Source organism: Triturus cristatus, chromosome 4_1, assembly GCF_964204655.1.
Source record: "Triturus cristatus chromosome 4_1, aTriCri1.1, whole genome shotgun sequence".
NCBI classification, from domain to species: Eukaryota; Metazoa; Chordata; class Amphibia; order Caudata; family Salamandridae; genus Triturus; species Triturus cristatus.
In genome coordinates, this window is record NC_140585.1 from 995,619,892 (window position 1) to 995,642,547 (window position 22,656).

The window sequence follows — 22,656 nt, forward strand, 5'->3', positions numbered from 1 at the left end:
CCAAAAGGCAAATAATCCTGGGTGACGACGGAGAAAAGGTGAATTTCCTACAGTATCATTCTGTATGCACTCTTCTTTCTCGCTGCCTCAAGAACTGCAAACTGTGTGGGTCAATTGCCTTTGATTACTTTTAAAATTACTCTATCTGCTCTCAAGAACATTACAACCCAGTCTACTCCTGGGAGTTCTACTTAAATATTTGTTAACATCCAGTTAGCTTGTCACGTACCTGAATTATAATGGGCATTACCACCCAGTTTGATCATCAGGCTTCTGCTTAGTCAGACAGTTCTGCTCACAAACAGGAGGCCAATCCTTACAAAATTGTCTTTAATGGAAGTGACCTGATTTCAGTGCGATACTCCAGGGGTTGGTGGACTTCATACCCAAAATCTTGAGACCTGCCACAAGCATAGACACATGGTGTCTGCTAGCTTCTTTATAAGAAGAGTGCTAGGCGTGGGTAGAAGCTCTTGCTCAGAGCATCTTGTTTCATGAATAGATCTACGTTATGATGCTAGACCACTCACCTCCAATGCTGTGCAGCCATTTTTGTGGTCTGACGTCATCTGTGTAGTACTCTAGATGTAAGATAGTTCAGTCACAACGAGGTGTCCACCGATTAGCTATGCATAGCATTGCTCAGTAGGAGAGGTGACTGAGAAATGGAAATATAGGGAAGTCCTTTCCATGGAAAGGAGGTCAGGAATTTCCTCCAGAGTGCTGCACAACGGATGGGGGAGGTGGGGCTTTTGAGTGTTATGTTCAGTGCTGCCAGCTCTGATCTTTGTCAATAAAGATTGTTAAACAAGTTTTGCAGATCAATATATAATACACTTGAATTAATTTTTTTTCTGAGGAGATTTTCCTAATCATATTAACATATTAATTGATGAAAATCTCCACTCTGGGAGCCGGGCACGGGCCAGTCGGGGCTTAATGAGTACAGGGCGCAGGGAAAACGGCCCAAATAGTGTTTGCTGGATGAAATATTTTTATTAAATTGGCAGAGGCTGAAAACAATGCACCCCTTTCGAATAATACTTTGAAATATCTACCAGAAACGTTATAAAAGGAGAACATCAGATGACGCCATACAATGATTTAAAGACCATTTTTACTTTCTAGTGCACATTACATAAATATAATGTGAAGGATTTGGCTAAAGAGCTAAGTAAATTTTACTGCACTTTTTTGTATTGTCAAAATGATCTTGATTACGCGACTGTGTAATTGGAAAATGTTTAAACAAAGGTGAGTTAATGGGAATGAAGTATCTATTTTGGAGTTTAAAAATCAAATCTATTGTATAAAAAAAAATCATTTTTATCTGTGCGCTATCCAAACACTTACATTTTCAGAGCATTTAACTTCCAGTGAAAAAAAGTAAAAAAGAGGTGTAAAACTCACCTGGCAGGCAAAGCTCTGGGGCTCTTCTCTCTGTCCTGCATGGGCCCCTCGTTGGCAGAGAGAAACATTTCACTGGTCTGGACTGTAACCTTAATCAAAGCAAAGAGAGATATGAGATTTCCCTCAGAAGGTAAACAATGGCTGCGCACACAAAAAAGGAGTGCTGACTTCACTGCGCCCAGGCCCTGTGTGGCGCGGAACTCTGTGTGCACCACGTGACCTGCCCCCTCACCCAGAAGCCACCCTCTCCTCCGCACACAAATCCTCTCAGCTCTGGCTGCCCCTCCAGATTGGCCCAATGGCCCATTTACAGAGACGAGCCCTCCGAGGGAGCGCATCTAAAAGTGATGGTGAGAGATGGGGTTAGGAGGGCATTAATGGTGGCCCCGGGTTACTGCCCACTTCTCCCCCCACCCGGCCCAGCGTGCAGCTCACAAGGGGAGTCATTCATTAGGGCTGGTGTCTTTTTGAAAATATAAGAGGGGGACGGTGAGAGCCCACTAGGAAAGGAATCACATTGTTACAAGTAGGCATCCCCACCCCAAAGTCCACACTTTGATCACAGCAAACAGATACTACAAGGGTGCGTCACTGGGGCATAAAAGCAAACACCGCTCATTAAAATAAGCCTCGAACTGCCACTGTCACCTCAGTAACTCGGGGCACACTTTATTGCACAGGACTGTGTCAACCTCTCTCGAAAAGTTCTGAAGCTGTTTCAACTACAAAATAAATATATATATATATATATATTTTTGTCCATATTTACAAAATACACGCACGACAATAGGCACCAGTCCCCCTTAAAAAAGTACACGTACCATGTAACCACCAAGTAAAGGGGCCAGTAGCCATGGGAGGATACAAATGACGACATGGCCCTACTAAGGAGGGACTAACAAGCCTCATAATGAATCTGAATCAGAAGACAGTGTTTACAAAGGACAAACACACAAGCCAAAGAAAAAAAAAGGGCGGGGGAGTGGGCGAAGCTTCTCTCCATACTGAACTACCACAGCTCTTTGCAGAGCAGCGCTTTTGAGCTAGCTCATGCTTGACCTAAAAACTGCAGCAACTGCAACCAATTACAGAGTGCATCATTATCTGTTGTGCTCAATTCAGTACAGACATAGCACACCATTACACTTGTATTCTTCTCCTCACTTATGATGCTCAAAGAAGTGCAGTCTCAGTGTCTGTCATATCTGTACAACTTAGTGGCAAGTCAAGGAGATCCAGAAGAACAATGTAAATTAAACATTCAAAGAAGTGTTCATCATTTCAAACACTTATTAAAATTTGCTTAGTATGATCTATGATTTTGATACAAAGTGAAGCATATTTTTTCTTTCTCTTTTCTTGTGATCTACTATATTAGATACAATATTTTCCTGTATGGAGATGTTTTTTGATGTAGCAATAAAAAGTGGTGATTATTTTGAATGTAAAGCCGCAGCTCTTCTTGGTCATTCCTCGCATGAGAGGGTGGGGTCCTCTTAGTTTCCCTTCCAAAGACATAGTGTATTGGTATATAGATATAGACAGCGTCTCATGTTTTTCCTTGGGTACCACCAGCCTTATTCACAGGCAGAGAGTTGATCCTCCAACCGAAACCCCCTATGAAGTGCAGTGATTGAATGTGCCATCATAAAGGCGATAGATGCTCTCTTCCAATTTCTAATATCGGTGACTGTTGCCTTGAAAATGACCAATAGAGTGTACCAGATAGTGTGCTTACTGGGAAGAGAATCAGCCTTAGACGCATCTTCTGTAATAGGGCAAGGCATATTTCCTTCATGAATGTTACAGGCAAGCAATTCTGCAGGTGAATTTTTATGCTGTGGGTGCTACTGATTGCCAGTCTCTATGAGATTGTGTAGGTTACAGTTTGAGTGTCAGCCTGTTTCAGTGAATGTGAGTTTGAATCAGAGTGTATTCGAATATGTCAGTCAAAATGAAACATGCTGGCAAAAGCACTGATCGAGGTCGTCCTTGAAGTTCTGATACCCCAGCTCTGTTGTCAATTCTAACCCATGATATAAAACTGAAATGGAATCTATCTGCAGCAATAGGAACCATGATGTATCAGTCACAGGATGTATTAGTTCATGCTGTCCCAAATAAATTTGAAAGATTAAATAAAAACAATTACAATTAAAAAAATAAATTTTGGAAAAGTTACATTAAAAACGTTTTGGGACAGAGTGAATACACTAATTCCGTGAGGTGATACAGAGTGGTTTCCTATTACTGAAGATAGCTTCCTGTTGAATAATATACGATGTTTTAGAATTCACAAGCACTGACTGCCACATGTTTGTACTCATGATGCAATTTAAGTCAGGGGCTATGACAGTATCTTTGTGTATATTTATGTACCAATCTCTATGTTCATGTGGCTATGCATATATCTTTGTGTGGTTTTCCATTCCTATAGTTTGTTGTCCTTCCGTCAATAAGTATGTATGCTTGTCTTCAAAAAGATTTTGTCTACTTGCATGAGAGACGTTATGCATCTACTAGCGTGTTTCTCTGTGTTTGCATTTTTCATAGTGCATTTTGTATGTCTGTGTATTTCACTGTGTACGTGTCTCTGTGGGGTTGCCTATCTAAATGTATCTGCAATTGTCTGGGTGTGTTATGAAACCCTGTCTATGGTATTGTGTGTTAGTCCTTGTTTCTTTTTGTTCTGCTGTTATGGTATGTGCACGTTTTAGCTTGACTGCATGTTTATGCATTTGTGTATCAATGTGTGTCAGTGATTGAATGGTTTTAGGACTTACGCAGCATACTCCTAGCCACAAAGGGTGTACTAGCACTGTAAATATTCTTGTCTACCAATGGCAAATGAAAAAACACTCTTCCTATGGAAACTACACCCGAACTACAAACATATACATATATATACATATATATATATATATATATATATATATATATATATATATATATATATATATATATATATAGTCACTGAAAAAAGGGAACGTTATAGTTAGGCTCTCATTTCACTCGTACAAAACCAGTGAATTTCAGAAGTTATAGCTAACTATAACTTCCGCCCCCGCAATGCACTGCTTATGACCTCACATACTACATCACTCAGGACATAGTCAGTGATATCACTGATGACATTACTTATGACACCTCAAATGACATGTGGGTCTGTGATTGAGTATGTGAGTGTCTGAGTGTGTCTGTAAGTGGGTGCTTCAGAGTCTGAGTGTGTCTGTGAGTGGGTGGATGAGTGCCTGAGTGAGTCTGTGAGTGGGTGTATGAGTGTCTCATTGGGTCTGTGAATGGGTGCATGAGTCTCTAAGTGGGCCTGTGAGTGGGTGTGTGAGTGTCTGAGTGCTCTAGGTTTTGCCCTCTTCTACTCTGTTTTGCCTTTCCTGCTCATTTTTCTCCCCTCTGTTTTGCCTTTCCTGCTCATTTTTCTCCCCTCTGTTTTGCCTTTTCTGCTCTTTTTTCTGCCCTCTATTTTGTCTTTTCTGCTCTCTGTTTTCCCACCTAAAAACCCGGAGGACCACCACCTCCTTCTGGGCTTTACTGATATTAAGGAGGGGGCTGAAGAGAATCCCCTCCATTAAGCTCCAAGAGTCACAGGGAATGCCCCCTCCATGGAGCTTTATTTTTTCCAAAGAAAAGGTCATACTCTCTTCCTGGGCCTTTCATATGCCCCGGGGACCTCCACCTCCACAGAGCTAATTATGCAGGGGCCCATGTGGATCCCCCCGGGCACCAGGGACCACAACCTCACAGGGGCCAATTACTTTCTTTAAAAGTAGGAGGGAGGCCACATGGTCCCACTCCCTGGGCCATTTATGGCACCTCAAATGACATGTGGGTCTGTGATTGAGTATGTGAGTGTCTGAGTGTGTCTGTAAGTGGGTGCTTCAGAGTCTGAGTGTGTCTGTGAGTGGGTGGATGAGTGCCTGAGTGAGTCTGTGAGTGGGTGTATGAGTGTCTCATTGGGTCTGTGAATGGGTGCATGAGTCTCTAAGTGGGCCTGTGAGTGGGTGTGTGAGTGTCTGAGTGCTCTAGGTTTTGCCCTCGTCTACTCTGTTTTGCCTTTCCTGCTCATTTTTCTCCCCTCTGTTTTGCCTTTCCTGCTCATTTTTCTCCCCTCTGTTTTGCCTTTTCTGCTCTTTTTTCTGCCCTCTATTTTGTCTTTTCTGCTCTCTGTTTTCCCACCTAAAAACCCGGAGGACCACCACCTCCTTCTGGGCTTTACTGATATTAAGGAGGGGGCTGAAGAGAATCCCCTCCATTAAGCTCCAAGAGTCACAGGGAATGCCCCCTCCCTGGAGCTTTATTTTTTCCAAAGAAAAGGTCATACTCTCTTCCTGGGCCTTTCATATGCCCCGGGGACCTCCACCTCCACAGAGCTAATTATGCAGGGGCCCATGTGGATCCCCCTGGGCACCAGGGACCACAACCTCACAGGGGCCAATTACTTTCTTTAAAAGTAGGAGGGAGGCCACATGGTCCCACTCCCTGGGCCATTTATGGCCCTGGGGACCCCATCTCCCGGGGCACGGCCTTAATTCAATGGGGCGGGGGTCCGCATGGCCACCCTCCCTGGGCCAATTTTGTCCCCAAGGACCCTATCCCTGGGGCCTGGCCACAAACAAATGGGGGAGGAGGCCATGTGGCCCCCCTCCCCAAGCCAAGTTTGGGCCCAGCGACCCCATCCCCCAGGCCCAACATTTTCATTGTGGGTGCTGAACCCACCCAGTTACCCCTGCTGGGACCTCAAGGGAATCTCTTATCACCTGTGGTCCCTGCTGACTCCACGCCTTCTGCAGGAGCCAGCAATTGCTCTCACAGACAGCGAGCTGCTGGACATGCAGCTTCCTGTCTGTGAGAACAATCCTTTCATCTGTTTCCCTGCCCGCATGACAGTGGACAGGGAAAGAGATGAAAACTCTGGTCTCAGCAAATGGGAGCAATTTCACAGCTCTTGCTTGCTGAGAGCGGAGTTGGTGTTTGGGCTGAGCTTTGGGACGGAAGGGGTGCCCCACTACGTTCCACCCAGGGCCACAGGCCAGTGCAAGCTACCCAACCTCTGCGCTGCTGGGGACGTGGGACCCATCACTGTGGGTCTGGGGGCCAGGAGGCAGGTCAGTCCACCAGTGCTCCCTCTGCAACGGCCTCCAAGCCTTCCTAGTCCAACCTTTCAGGGCCACCAGTTGCCAGTGAGTGGCAGGATTCGCCATCATCTCCCCCACTGGCACAACATCATGTGGGAAAGGTGGGTTCTGCAGACAGTACGAAGGGTCTACTCCCTCCCCTTCAAGACTACCCCTCCTTCTATGCCATCAACAGTCCATCGCATGTCAGAGGATCACTTGGTCCTTCTCCTTCAGGAAGTTGCAGCTCATCGAGCGAGTTCCTGTGCCAGTAGTAGGTTGTGGTTGTTATTTCCACTACTTCATGGTGCCCAAGAAGGACAAAGGCCTGCGTCCTATCTTGGATCTCAGGGACGTCAACCACTTCCTCCGGAAGGAGAAGTTCAAAATGTTGACATTGGCTCAGGTCTTGTCTGCCCTTGACCATGGAGACTGGATTGTAACATTGGACTTGCAGGACACTTGTTTTCACATCCCCGTCCTGCCGGCCCACAGGCATTACCTACAGTTCACTGTAGGCCATGAGAATTTTCAGTTTACTGTGCTCCCCTTAGGCCTTACCAGCGCCCCTCGGGTGTTCACATAAGTGATGGCAGTGGTCGCAGCACATCTGCGCAGATCAGGGGTTCCAGTCTTCCCCTAACTCGACAACTGGCTGTTGAAGGCGAATTGCCCCCAGGCTGTTGTTTCCCCATCCAGAGTATGGCGGACTCTCTGGGGTTCACTATCAACGTGCCGAAGTCACACATAATTCCCTCTGAGAAGCTCCTTTTCAACAGAGCAGTTATGAATACAGCACAGTTTCGGGCCTATCCTCCCAAGCAGCGGGTCCGGGATATTCAGGCTATGATACTGATGTTTCAGCCTCTATCCCGGATTTTGGTGAGAATGACCCTGAGGCTGCTGGGTCTCATGGCCTCCTGCATCCTGCTGGTGGACCATGCCAAGTGGCATATGCTGGCTCTGCAGTGGGACTTGAAGTTCCAGTGGGCGCAGCACCAGGGGAATCTTTCCGATGTTGTCCAGATCTCGGAGGTCACTACACACCAATTGCAGTGGTTGCTAACGAACCAGGATTGGGTCAACGCCAATCCCTTTACCTTTCCCAACCAGACTTCACATTGGTGGACAGATGCGTCACTTCTGGGATGGGGTGGCCACATGGGAGAGGCGGAGATCAGATGCCTCTGGTCTCCAGTGGAGTCCTGGCTCCACATCAACCTGCTGGAGCTCCGGGCGATCCATCTTGCACTGAAAGCATTCCATCCTTCTGTCAATGGAAGAGTAGTGCAAGTGTTCACGGACAACACCACCGCCATGTGGTACTGTAACAAACAAGGCGAGGTGGGGTCGTGGACCCTATGTCAAGAGGCTCTATGCCTCCGGATGTGGCTGGAACATCAGGGCATGGTCCTGGTGGTTCAATACCTGGCTGGTTCCCTGAACGCCAGGGCGGACAAACTCAGCTGCCAGTGAATGATGGATCACAAATGGTGTCTTAACTTGGAGGTGGTGCAAGGTCTCTTTTAGCAGTGGGTGAGCCTTGGTTAGATCTGTTCGCCACAGAAGAGAACGCACAATGTCAGCAGTTCTGCACGTTGGAATTTCCAAGGCGGCACTCGCTCTGCAACGCTTTTCGCCGCGAGTGGAATGGCGGTCTTCTATATGGCTTTCCGCCTATACCACTTCTGCACAGAGTGCTGATGAAGATCAAGCGCGACTGGGCCCAAGTCATTCTTGTGGCTCCAGAATTGGGCACGAAGAGTCTGGTATCCGGAGCCCTTGAATATGGCCATCGATCCTCCGATCAGACTGCCTCTTCGGGAGGATCTTCTGTCGCAGCAGCAGGGGACGGTTCTCCACCCAAACCTGTCCAGCCTCCACCTCCTTACGTTGAGATTGAGTGGCGACAGTTGCCAGCTTTTGACCTTCCTCCCCGAGGTCTGTAATGTCATCCTGGTAGCCAGGCATCTCTCCACTAAAACGGTATACACCTCTTGATGGAACAAATTTGTAGCATGGTGCACATCAAAGGCTGTGGATCCCTTTTCTGCCACTCTTTCAGAGGTTCTCCTCTTCCTTCTTTCTTTGACCTAGCAGGGCTCTGCTCTGGACACCCTTAAAGACTACCTTTTGGCCATTTCGGCCTTTCTTCGCCTTCCTGATAAGCTTTCTCTTTTCAAGTCCCCTATTGTAAATAGATTTCTTAAGGGCATTACTCACCTTTTTCCTCCTATTCCTGTCGTAATGCCCCAGTGGGACTTGAATCTGGTCTTTAACTTACCTCATGTGTGCTCCTTTCGAGCCACTATATAATTTTCCTCTCAGACTCTTGACCTTAAAGACTGCTTTTCTGGTTGCCATCATCTCTGTTTGCAGGGTGAGTGGGCTTCGGGCTCTTTCTTCTAAACCTCCTCGCCTTGCTGTTCATCCGGACAAGGTTGTTCTTTGAACTCGACCTTCTTGTCTTCCCAAAGTGGTTACCTCTTTCCACATAGGATAGAGCATTACTTTGCCCACCTTCTCCCCGCATGCTTCTAAGGAGGAGTAGAGGCTTGACCATCTGGATCCAAAGCACGTGCAATCATTTTATCTGGATCGCACAAAACAATTCCGGATGGATGATCAACTCTTTGTTGTCTATGTTGGCACCAAGAGAGGTCAGGCCGTGCAAAAATGAACCATCTCTTGATGGGTCGTTCTTTGCATTAAAATCTGTTATTCCTTGGCGAAAAAGGAGCCTCCAGTAGGATTACGAGCCCATTCCACCAGGGCGACAGCAGCCACTACTGCTTTGGGACGTAGAGTCCCCCTCAGTGACATCTGCAAGGCAGCCACGTGGGCATCACTGCACACGTTCACTAAGCATTATTGCCTAGATAGTCAAGTCCGAAGAGACGGCTTCTTTGGTCGTTCAGTTCTCCAGGACTTTCTGGTGTGAACTTAGTTCGCAGACCTACCTCCTGGGTTGGTATTGCTGGGGTATCTATTCTAAGGTAATGAATCTATAACTAATAGTCTCTTTCAGATGAACATGTTACTTACCTTCAGTAACAATATATCTGTAAGAGATATATTTTAGTTATAGATTCCTTACCGCTCCAGCAATCCTCCCCGTTCTGCGAACTGACTTCTAGAGTAAGGGACTCCCTTTCAGGGCCCTAGTTTTGTGCACCAGTGGTCAGTGTCTTGCATGGCTCTGAGCTTTTGGCGTGGAATGTTGTGTAAAGAACTGACCCCAGCACGCCAGGACGGCGTCTAAGCAGATACTGCGACATCATTCCGGTGATTACAGCGCCAACGACAAACATGGAGTTGACCGACGCCACCTACCGACGTGCAGAGGTACTGCTGAAGAAAAATTCTCAGTTTCCAGTTTGACGCCTAGGGGTAATTCTAAGGTAAGGCATCTGTTAGAACAGGGGGGCTCTAGTTGGCTGAGGTAGGTACCTTAGTCCAAATAGGGACCCTTGCTTCTAGTCAGGAATAGGAGGGGCACACTCTTAGATAACCCCTGCTCACCCTCCGGTAGTTTAGCACGAGCAGCCAGGCTTGTGTAAAGTATTTGCAACCACACTCCCAGTAACACTGTGATAACACCACAATTGGACACCACACTGATTTTATAAAAATAGAGGTATCTTTATCAAAAGAAATACGATGAGACCAAAAGATAGAGATCCAACATATGCGTATTTGTTATATTTCACTTTGCCGGTTAATAGGCCAACAATCACTTGTAGGTTCTTGCGGTATTAATGAGCAGTTCACGATGATGTAATGCAGTCCTAAAGCAATGCTATGCAGTTCGTAATGTAGAAATAAGACAGCCCTTAATGCAAGTACTAATGCAGTTCGTAATGCACGAATAATGCAGTTCGTAATGCAATAATAATGCGGTTCGTAATGCACGAATAATGCAGTTCTTTATGCAAGAATAATGCAGTTCTTAGTGCAAGAATAAGGCAGTTCTTTATGCAAGCATAAGGCAGTTCGTAATGCAAGGAATAATGCTATAAGCCAACCTGCGTGGTCAGCTTGGGCACCACTGGGCCCCAACAACAGAGACAACAGTCGTAAACTTAAAGGGGCGGCCCCGGTACTGCTGGACAGGTACGGGCCACTCAGGGACTCAGCGCGTCTAATGCGGTGCAGCAGGAGAGAGATCGGAGCACCCCTGTACTCCTCCTGCATGCCTCCCCAGGCCACAGACGCTTGCGGCTCCCGACCGGAGTCCAAGCCTTACCTGGGGGGTGCGCTGCCTCGCTCTCTCTCTCCCCCCGCTTGTCGGAAGTCCTGCTGGGCGGTCCCAATGACATTGCAGCTCCATTGCTAGGCGACACTGTAGCCGGACAGTTTACGGCACTGCCTTCTTCTTCATTGACGATCTTGGGCAGATTCCTGTTGGTGAACAACGATCACGATCCCTTTCACCTTGCAGCTTCCTTAGCTTCAAGAAATGCTTTAGCACGTTGCAGCACGGGCCAGCGGCGGCGATACTTACTCACAGCCTCAGGTACGATGACGGCTCGGGCCACAAACAGCAATGCAGCTGCGTGGACAATGTTTCACGCTGCGGGGGCAATGTGGTCACGGGGCACCTCGTAAACAGCACCACAGACCACACGGCAGTCTCAGGCGTGCAAAAGCACACACACCAAGCGTCGCTGAGACACGGTTGGAAACTTTGATGTTCCTGAGTTTCCACAACAGGGGACCAGCTCTCCTCGGGCCCTTGGAGACAAGTTTCTTCAGGACACAGCACACAGCAAAGTCCCTTGTCCTCTCCTTAGTCAAATAAGCAAACTGCAGGCCAGCCCCAGAACACACAACGAGGGCAGTCCTTTTCTTCAGTCTCTTCAGCTGTTCTTCTTTGGCAGAGGTTGCTCTTGATCACAAAGTAGTTTCAATCCTTTTTCAGTCTTGAGTTCAGGTGTTTCAGCTCTCACATTTATACCTCTAAATTCCTTTGAAGTCTTTGTGTTCAGGGGGCTCTGAGCCTGGTCCAAACCAGTGCTGGGTGTCTTCCTGCCAGTGCACACCCTCTTCCTTTGATAGTGAGGGTCTGGGCATCAGACACTCCGCAGGAGGTGGAGCCATCCTTTTGTGGCAGCAACACAGTCCTCTTCACATCCAGGGGCTACTCCTCCCACCACACCAAGTGCAGGCCAGCTTTTTTGCAGTCTCACCTACTCCTCCCTGGTGTCAGGACACCTCCCCAGACCATGTCACATCCAAACCCGGACAGTCGATACACAACCAGGCAGAGGCACGTAGGATGGTTAAGACAAGAAACCAGTCACTTCTAAAAGAGTGGTTTCTAAACACACAATTTAAAAACCATCTTCACAAAAAGATATGTTATTAAATTCTAAGTTCAGGCACACTAAACTCCATCTCTCCCTCTTATGCTGATGGGAAGATATGCTGGAAACATGTGACACAGCATTCCCCATTCTGTCCTATGGGCGAGATGGCCTTGCAACAGTGAAAAACGAAATTTGCAGTATTTCACTGTCAGGACATGGTACACACCTCAATACATGTCCTACCTTTCACTTACACTGCACCCTGCTCAGGGGGGTACCTTGGGCCTACTATAGGGGTGTCTGATGTGCATAAAAAAAGGGAAGGGTAAGGCCTGGCAAGTGGGTGCACTTGTCAGGACAACAAGGCAGTTAACAAACTATGTGCAGGCACTGCAGTGGCAGGCAAGAGATCTCTTTTTAGGGCTACTTATGTGGGTGGAACAATTAGGGCTGCAGGCCCACTGGTAGCATTTGCATTACCAGCCCTGGCACACATAGTGGAATTTACTAGGGACTTTACTAGTAAGACAAACATACCAATTATGGACATCCAATTACCATAACAATTTATACAGAGAGCATATGCACTTTAGCACTGATCAGCAGTTGTAAAGTGCCCAGTGTCCTAAAACCAACAAAAACAGATCAGAAACAATACAGGAGGAAGGCAAAAAGTTCAGGGATGACCCTGCAAAAAGGGCCAAGTCCAACAGAATCTATAACTAATATATGTCTCTTACAGATATATCGTTACCGAAGTTAAGCAACTTGTTCTTTTAACAATTGCTGGTATGATGCGGAAGAGGTATTCTTGTGGCACTCCTATGGAGTTTCTTACCTCTAGTTCCAAAGATTGCTCTAGTACGTTGTTGTGAGGCAATTTTGTTTGCGATCTAGCCTGATTGTGCCAGCTCTTACAAGGTCTTAAAATTAGATGGTTTTGTTGTGTAGACGGTTGGTGAGTGGCACACCGTGGTCATCTGCGGTTACACTAGGGGAAGCAAATTTTTCATTTTTATGCTAAGGCTCAAGCTGTCTGTACATCATCTGTTGCCACGGTCTGCAGGATGCACCTTAGCTTTTGTTTTTATTTTGTTCCTATATTTATCAATTTATGCCTATGCTAATTTGTCTGATTGCCATTTTCTATGTTCATGGTTTGTTTTTAATTTCATAAGCATGAAAATCGCAAAATAGCATATCTATCTGATTGCAAGGAATATTGGAAAGAAGATTGAGACGTAATGCCACAGCTGTGAAAGAGTGAAAAATGTGGATTTACAAATGCTTGTGATTACATTATATCATGAATACATTGCACTGTACATCAAAGTGTTGTAATCGCTGACCAATATTGACAATATTTAATTAGTTGGTTAGTTATGTTTATTTTTAGAAGTGTAAATTAATGAAATAATTAACTTGTGAGGAAGGGGTTGAAATTACACAAAATGTAAAAAGTTATGTAGAAGAACATACTTCTTAAATCTTAAGGAAGTTGGATTCATAAGACGTGTAAATAATTTAGAAATTAATATTGGAAATTAATTTTTCCGAGTCAGTGTCCTTATTTGGGTTGAAGGCGGACCCATGTTCCTAAACAAAACTAGGCCCTTACAATGTGAAGAGTTGCGAAGCTTGAAAGGGGGAGTGGATTTTTTTAAAATAGACTGAGCATGGTGAACCTATTTCTTTTATCTATTGTAGTATTTGTTCCTACTGAGTTTAGATACAAAGTTTTAAATGTATTTATTGCATTACACTTTTATATTTTTTCACAAATGTTTTGTGGCAGTCGCCTCATATATGCTTCTTTTCTCTGTATGTATTGGAGCCTTACATTCTTTTTTCTCTTTTAACTGTGGTTCTTTTTGGATATTCTTACATCTTCATCCGATGAGAACCTTCTTAAAAGTCATTCTTCAACTTGGCCAATACTGCCAAAGGGTGAAACAGAGATATTTTAAATAGGTATTTAAACGTATCTGTGTGTCTTCCTGGCAAGGGTGTAGTGTGAGAGCAACCATGACGCTTTTCACAGTATTAGTACAATTTCCTCACTGTCTCTAACACAGGAATTTCCCAAGCTGTGTTTTAGTGGATTGAATCCACAAATATCCTTACTGTGCTTTTCTCTCTATGATTTTAGAACAAGCAAGTCAGTGTACTTTATAAACAAAACGTCTTCATCTATAATTTCAATTATTTATAAAGCAAATACACACATGCCGAATCCTCTAGTCATGTTTCAGTAAGAAGGCACATATTAAAAATCTACTGCACGAGGCCCATTTTGTGCATACACATGCCTCGGTAACTAAATGATGTAATGTATTAATTCCCTACATAAATGGTGCTTCCTGCACACATATGTAAAGTCACTGTATGTGCATGCACAGAAGAGTGCGCAGTACCCAGAGTGAAGAGCGTGATACCTGCTGCTTCACAACTGTGCATGCCTGCTTTACTTGTGAGTGGTAACAGGCAGGATACATTCCCAGAGAGACCACTGCGTTAGTTGAAACGCATCCTATTATACACAATGGGCTTTGCAGCCCTTATGTGATTTGAAACTGCAAACTCTGACCCATAAAAGGTAGAAAATCACGTAAGGACAAGCGGTGCAGTTTGTGTAAATCATCCTCTTGTGTGCAAAACATTTTGATCAATAAATATAATATTGTTCATCATTTCTTAATTATTGTTATGACAATAGCTGTCAGGTTTTTACATTCAACATACTTTTAAATTTCAAAAATCGTAACTATGGAAATATGCTTAGTTTACGATACTTTATGTGAAAGACAAGCGACGTTTTCGAACAGATTATAATATATTTTGTGAATATACAGCATGAATATATACAGAGTGCGATTCCTTTGTGGCAAACACGATTACAATTCATTTTTCCTTCCTTAGAAAAGAAAGATGTCTGCGTTTTTCAGGAAGTAACGATCTTGCATCCTGGCCAATCCATGATTCAGTATTTGGATGGGGACCTTTGCTACACAGTACAGTGTTTGAAAGAACTAGATAATGTTACTGGTTTTAATGCCATGACTATTTCAACTATTAACTGCACCGAAAGATGCGAGTCGGTAAGTAAATTAGAACGACGAAAATAATTTTGTAAACTTTATTGGTAATTTTAGGATCTAGTCTCTTGCCCATGAAATATGTTCCAAGAACCAGTTTTGCACTGTGTTGGATTGATGCACTTAGCACAGCACAAAGAACTGGCTGTGTTGCATTGCTGAGGAAAATGCAGCTATCCAGTCAGAGAAGTAAACAGGTGAGCTCATGAGATGTCAGTCTTTTGCAGAAAAACTTCCTTATAAGTGATGTCTTAAGTACAGTGCTGGAAGATGAATCTGCCATCTAATGACTATTACTGAGGACATTTTTTATTTAAAAACATTCCTTCAATTTGACAAATAACCATTATTGTGATGTTCAGGTCGTGAACATTAACACACTCTCAAATTAAAATTATACTGAAAATTCTTTATTTTTCTCACAGCATCAAATATATATTCCATCAGCTGATCACCATATGTGTTGTGGTACCTGCAAAAATGTGTCTTGTACTTTTTATACTGAGAATGGGACTTTAGATATGTACCAGGTAAGTGCAAATTCAATTCACGCATATATAAATCGACACAAGTAACATTCTCTTTTATTAATGTGTGTCATAGAGGGGCAGGGGAGGAAGGGATGGCAGTGTCACAAACTGCCAACCAATACATTATATTACATCCGTGCCGGTGGAACAGGATTTAGAGACTAGTCACCAATTATGTTCTCCTAAAGACACAATTTGTGCATACCCAAGGAGGATTAATGTGCAATATATGACTACGATCACCCAATCACTGAATTGGTACACTTGTGTCATATTTTTATTTTGACACTGATGTTAGGCATTTGCATGCAAATAAAATGGTGCCCAGCTGTTTTTGCATTGTTGTTAAAGAAAGAAATATATATACCCGAGTAGTTTAAGGGTTAGTTCATTCACCCATGGAAACAAGTTCATGTCTGTACTGGACACTTGCTAAGCATAGCAGATGTGTGTCACCTTGCTTTAGTTAATATGTTAAATAATCGTATGCTTTACTCAGATGTTTCAGCCCCTTCTTATCACATTCTGAATTCTTTGAGTTTACATCCAGAGTCATCATCTCCAGCACCGAGAGCTTTTACCTCTGGGATTTCAGGTCGTCAGGGGACCTATTGCAAATCATATGCAACACACCTGCTGGACCTCACCATTTTACCGCGGCTCACTTTGCGCATGTGAGTGCCAGCCCACTTCAAAGGCATCAGCATGTGCCTTGTCATGTCAGCCCTGCTCTTTCTCAATTCACTGGGTGTATGGCCCCTTGAAATACCACAGTTCTCTCTCTTTCAATTTAAGATCTAACAAGGATCTACAAAAGGATTACCTCAAGGCAATTAAAAATCACCATACAATTACCCACTTCGTCAAGCTCTTTTTTCAGTCACACTTATCACAACAAATGACACTGTCACCTTGACACTTTCAAACTAACACTTAAGCCTCTTTCAGATATACAGTCTCTTCCATGCACCAAGTGCACTTGAGAAGAGCAAAATATAATAGTGGGTACCTGCACTTGTATGTTTCCATTTAAAGCATTTAGCATGGTGGGAATGTTTCAGTTGCCCCATTAGAATCTAAACTGGTGCTAGTGGAAAACGCAGACCCAACATGGCATTTGGCTGGCAGGTCATAGTAACAGTCGTCTGCCCTGCTTGCGGTGGAGAGGCAATTGAAACAAGATTTCCCTGCATGGAATGTTAATGCAAAACTTGGCAGCTGATCAGAGGCCCCACACACAGGAAGAAAACTTCTTGCACATCAGGGCCATACATTTTAGTTTTTCAGCATTTTCAATTTTTCGGGAAAGCCAATATATTTTGCGTGTGGGCACAACAAAAATGGCACCTACTTGGCTAATTTCATAGCCTTTACTGCAACTGCTGAACCAGTGCTTGTAGAAAAGGCTTGAAAGGTTCCTTCCAGCTAGACAAAGATCTGTAAATAGGGTAGGTGGACTACTGCCAGGAGAGCAGAGTCCATAGCCTCAAAATATTTGGCAGACTAGTGGGCAGCGCTCCAGGCTATATCTGAGCCTGTTATATCTAAGCCGCCACATCATGGTATACTTGTGGTCAATGAAGATACAGGGTAGCCAGTAGAAGGTGATAATAGGATAAGGTTTATTCTTAAGATAGTAGTCTCAGGTTACAGGTAAAGATAGTAGTAAGGAAGCAGGAAGGTACTAGGAAAGCCTCACCCGGGGCAGCATCCTTGCTGCTCGGCCCACACACTCTAACTAACATTCATTCAACCAGGCACACATCTGCATTCTAACTACATCACAGCCAATCTGACTGAGCAGCAAGTGACATAACACTAATGGGAGAATGCGTGGTATGGAAATGAAGATGCCACACACCCCCCTTCTTTATGGATAAAACTGAAATTATAAACCATATAATACAGTAATGCACAACAGTCATAAAAATGAAAACAAAGCAAGGGGGTACAAATTCAATCACACAATATATACAAATGAAAGGACCAGAGAAGGAAATAAAGATACAAGGTTAATAATTGCACATACATACATCCCCCGGGAGAAACACCCACACCCTTTCCCGTCGGCAGACAATAAAATATGGAGTAGCAACAGAAGTGATACCTCATAATACAGTCACCGACTCTGCAGTATAGGACAAGATATGTGTGCCCCGACGGGTGCCATACACTTGCCCAATGATAAAGTGCAAAACATATGCCCCTGTGGGTGAAACACATATGCCCCATTCACACGGGTGCAATATGTGTGCCCCATTGGGTGCCATACACCTGACAATTAATAAGGTGCAAAACATATGCCCGAAAGAAAAGGTTTGAGCACAAAGTAGTTGTAAAGTAAGTATTTATTTGGGTAGCAATTAACAAGCCCCAACACAAAGCAACATTTGGGTGCAAGAAATATGCCCCATAATATGTAAATACAAGAATGGTTTGAGTTGAAATGCAAATGGCCAACACAAGTAACAGTAAGTAACATCTGGGTGCATTTATTATTCCCCAAGACATGTAACAATTAGTATGATAAGGGTGCAACACAGGTTCCCCATCACCAATAGCAGTAAGTAATGTCTCGGGTAACCCAGAACAAATACAAGCAAGAATGATTTAGGTGCAATGCAAATGCCCATTACCAGCCACATAAATGTAAATACGGTTTGGGTTGCAGAATCCCTGCTCCATCATCAGAACCTGTAAGAATTGATTTAGATGCTCACACATCAGGACCAGAAGATCAGAACAGAAGAACCACACCCTTCACCACTATCTCCCCCCCTGTAGCCAGGGGAAAACAGCCTTCCAATACACGTACACAGGAATCAACAAAAGCCTCCCCATAAAAACATTCAGACAAATAGTGAACATTCTAACATATTACTCTTATGCAGCAACTCCAGACCCGCATTGAATATACATATGGACAGGAAATTCAGAATAGAAAAATACACATAATGAGGTAATCCAGCATGGCATAAATAATGAAAGAACCACAGGCAGCAAATTTATAATAGCACTCAGACATCAAAAGGCATGACAAGGGAAAGTAGTACCCAGTAACAGTACAAGTGTCCAGTGAGCAACCTCTCACCCGTGCCCACTGCCCAAACAGCACTGGCATGCGTGTTCAACTCTGACCTGGGGAAGAGTACTGGTACTGATCACCTTCACACAGAAGTTTAAATGTTATCCTTAGACTGTGCACATCAGCAGTGTCAGCCTTGACCAGACTTACTGCAGGACACTTACTGTCCAATGCGGCATGCAGAGTTGTAATTTGAAGCTGTGCACGTAGCTCTTGCAGAGCACTTCCTTAAACCTTGCGATAGATCACAAGGCACCCATGTTGCTAGGATAACACTAGCAATCAGCCACTCATGTAATCTTTCACATCATGGACGCCTTGACGCTTCGCTGTCTCAGGCGCATTACAAGCAAAGAGCTGTTGCTGATACATCACAGTTATCCTCTATCCTGTGATGCCCTCCTTACAACACACTGAACTCGAAGGATGCTGGCTCTCGAGCTTCACTGCTCGAACCACAACACAGCCGGCAAGACTGCGCCCCACATTGTTTGAATGACGACACGGCTACAGGATTACATTGCATATGTAAGTGCTCCCCCGCGCTGCAGAGGCACAGTCGTTGCCTCTAGTGGCAAAACTGTGCAGCCCCCCAGGCAATTAAAAAATAATCACGTCACTGTAGAAATGTCCACGAAGAATTCTGCAGCAGCCGACAGCCAGAATACTGCATGTGTTTGCGGAATTAAAAAGTATGAGCCAGGAGAATAGCGCCGCAAGAGCACACAGGTTTTTTCAAATGTCGCATTATAGCACATGCGCAGCCCCCAAAACTAATAATGTTGCTGCCTACCAGTCATAAAGTCCACAGTTACCAATGGCCAAACTCATGCCTCCATTACAGGAAGCTTCAATGTTGCCAATTTCCTTTACTTTCACTGCATTACCTGTCTTCCTCAACTGTGAATGCCAATGGTTGGCTCTTAAGCAGAGTTTAAAATTTCCAGTTTCAGTACACTCACAATGACACTACCCAAACCGGTTTCCCCACCACCAACAAAGCCTCCGGTGGCAAACCTTCACACAGCTAAGTACATGAAGGCAGCTCACAGTAAATGTTGAATCAAAGAAATGCAAGTTCAATTCATATCAGTACAGCCAGTACAAGTCCTTGTTGGCTCCAAAGTTATGTTACCTCAGCAGTGCACATCAAACTGCTGGATGCCTGTTCAAATGCTCTGGGCTGAGGCTGTCTGGTGTTAATAGACACCGGTTGGGCTACCAGGCATATTTCCTCTTAACAGGCTTAAATCTGATTTTCTTTGCAATACTCTTTGTTACTTCTGCAGTTCACCTATGTGAACTAGAACCACATTACATACCCCCCTTTCATTTCCTCACTAAAAACAGTTGTTCAAACTTGCAAACAAAACCTTGATTAAGGTAAATCTAACTGTGATCTTAAAACCATGTTTCAGATCAATAACAAAAATAAGGATATCTTCAATTGTGTCGAAAATTACATTAAACACCCACGCACACATCCTCAATATGGTTAAAAAACTCATATAGATAAGCCACTACTTTATTTATAAAATCAATACATTAAGAGACAACAACAGTCTCAGAACCATCCACATAGGCAAACATTGTGGTCCTCTGTAACCATCGTATTCTGGTGACTCTTGCAATCCCTTGCAATCGAATACCAAGGCAATACTTTTGCTGTTCCCCCTGAATGTTGAATCAGCAATATCAATGGGACAAAATATCGAGGACAGAATATCAAAAATAAGATATCGATAGATAGGTAAGTAAGTCTAGATTTTCTATATCTAACTCCACATATATGTATCTATGAGGTACATATATCTTTAAGGTACATAGATGTGGAGTTAGCAAATGTAAAATCTATACTTCCCTATATGCATTTACCTTCAATATTTTGTCCCTCGATATTGTGTACTCAATATTGGTATACCATGGTATTGTTGGAATGAATACTCAGTAGTATAATCGTATTACCTACTTCGGAAAATAAACTGCAGAGGACAACATCATCCTTCCTATATAATTAAAATGTACTCCCTTAGCACCTTTCTCCCACTCTCAACATTGTGCCTCTGTTTCTCCTCAATTGAACCATTCTCTCCTCTCTATAATGCATTCAGATCTTTAGGCTCTTCAAATACTTGGACAATGATAATGTTGCCAACTCCTCCTCCATCATTTACTTCCCTTTCATTGGGAAAGGATTTCAAAGCATGGTATTCTCAGACTCAAAGAAATGTCAATTATCACCAGTCCTACCATTACAATATTAATACACCAACTACAGAGGATTTCGAAGTCACCTTTACACTAAATGACAGTAAAGATCTTTTACTACCCTGTGTAGGGCGCTGAAGCCTTTGCCTACATGAGTAGCATGCTACACCACGAGCAGTGTGTGGTTGAAATAATGTCTTTTTTTTAACTTACGTGGGAAGTGTTTCAATGATGTGAGGGCTGACTACTGAGTTGTGGTTATTATGATATGGGGCGCAGCAGGTAGCAGTGTGTTGATGACAAAGTGTGAGAGAAAGACGCACAGTTTTATTGCTTTCAGTATGCTGGTAGCTATGAACAGCTCTGCAGGCCCCTTTATGGTATTTCATATGATATAGTCTGCTTAGCTGGTTACACTGAGGTATCCAATTTGAGATTTTGTGTACAGTTGTGGTCCTGAGCTGGCATGGTTGGAGGGAGAGAGAAGTGGAGCGATCTTTTGAGATGGACATTCTTTAATATCATCCCATATGAGAATGTCTTTGTGAGATGTAAAGAAGTGGTCAGATTGTTTAGATAATTGGGACCTGCAGAGGTGCACTAAATTAAAATCCTCCCAATTTTCGAGCATTGTGTGACAGATCTCTCTCAGTTATTCCAAGCTTGTTCATTTGGTGATGGCTGGATTTTTGGCTGTACAATGCTTGTGATGGACAACCCTCATAGCAGATATGTCTCATGTGAATTTAAGAGGTATCGGTTATAATTTGTTGCTGAACACTGCATAATCTGTTTTGGCCTTATTGAGGGACATAATTGTTATATAAGCAAGGACGTAATCATGTAATTACACAGTACATCATAGGTCAGCACTACTTAACTTATTTGCATACTGAAGGAGTTTGTTGGTTGAGTTGTTTGTATTTCAATCCTTCAAAGGTGAGGATTACACTTGAAGGTGGAACTATTTTCTGGGCTCTGTTGCCAGGAAATGGGGGGTGCAGTTCTCTAAGGAATAGCCATGTTTTCCACTGTCTTCGGAATTGTATTCTCCTTGGTGCTTCTAATGTTGGCTGGTAGTGAGTTCCAAAGCTTGGCAGTTTTTACTGAGAAAGCAGTGCCTACTACAGACTTCCTTTGGTAAAATGATATGATGAAAAGTGGTGCAACCCTGGAGTGCAGTGCTCTGTATGGTATGTATTGCTTCGATTTAACTTGTAGGTAAAGTGTTTCTTTTCATTGGGAGGCCCTATGGGCAATGCGGGGTACATTGAATATTTCCCTTCTAGCAATAGGTAGCCAGTAGAGAGACTGTAGGACTGGAATCATGCGTTATCCTGGGTGAAGGCGGAGGAGAAGCCTTACAGAAGCATTTTAGATGAGCGTATGATGGATGCATGCATTACAAGGTAAATTGCTGCACCTAAGGCTTTTAAAGCACATAAATATAATATATTTAGGGACCTACTAAAGCAAAACAAGGAACAAAAAAGATTGACGTTAAATATATTGCAAGATTATATGTTGAAAGAATTTTGTCACTGATGAGCAATATAAACCTTGCAGTAAAAATTCCATTATCAATGTAGACCATTGGTTGACACTTTAACTTCTTTTTTATTATGAGATGATAGAAAAGCCTATTATGAAATCTACCAGAGCTCACCTGCAAAACTGGATTACTCCATTACTTGTGAAGATCTGCAGAGTTACATGTTGATTTAGTTTAGCCTTAAGAATTTTATGCGGTCCTACTGCTGTTTGTTAATCTGTCAATCCATTAGCTTGTGCTGAATGCATCTGTCTTTCATTGGGCCCCAAATGGCAAATTTTCTTCAGGTTGGAAGCCATAAAATAAGTATCATTGACCAGATACACTCCATAACT

General features: G+C 43.7%; 1 protein-coding gene across 1 annotated transcript in view; it reads left to right on the forward strand.

Annotated features, from left to right (window-relative positions):
• The window catches only part of OTOGL (otogelin like), a 939,358-nt gene that overhangs the window by 866,034 nt on the left and 50,668 nt on the right, over positions 1-22,656 (forward strand). The window contains exons 53-54 of the mRNA XM_085653920.1: positions 14,771-14,949; positions 15,372-15,476. Of these exons, the coding sequence (XP_085510046.1) occupies positions 14,771-14,949; positions 15,372-15,476 (284 nt within the window). The remainder of the gene's footprint in view (positions 1-14,770; positions 14,950-15,371; positions 15,477-22,656) is intronic.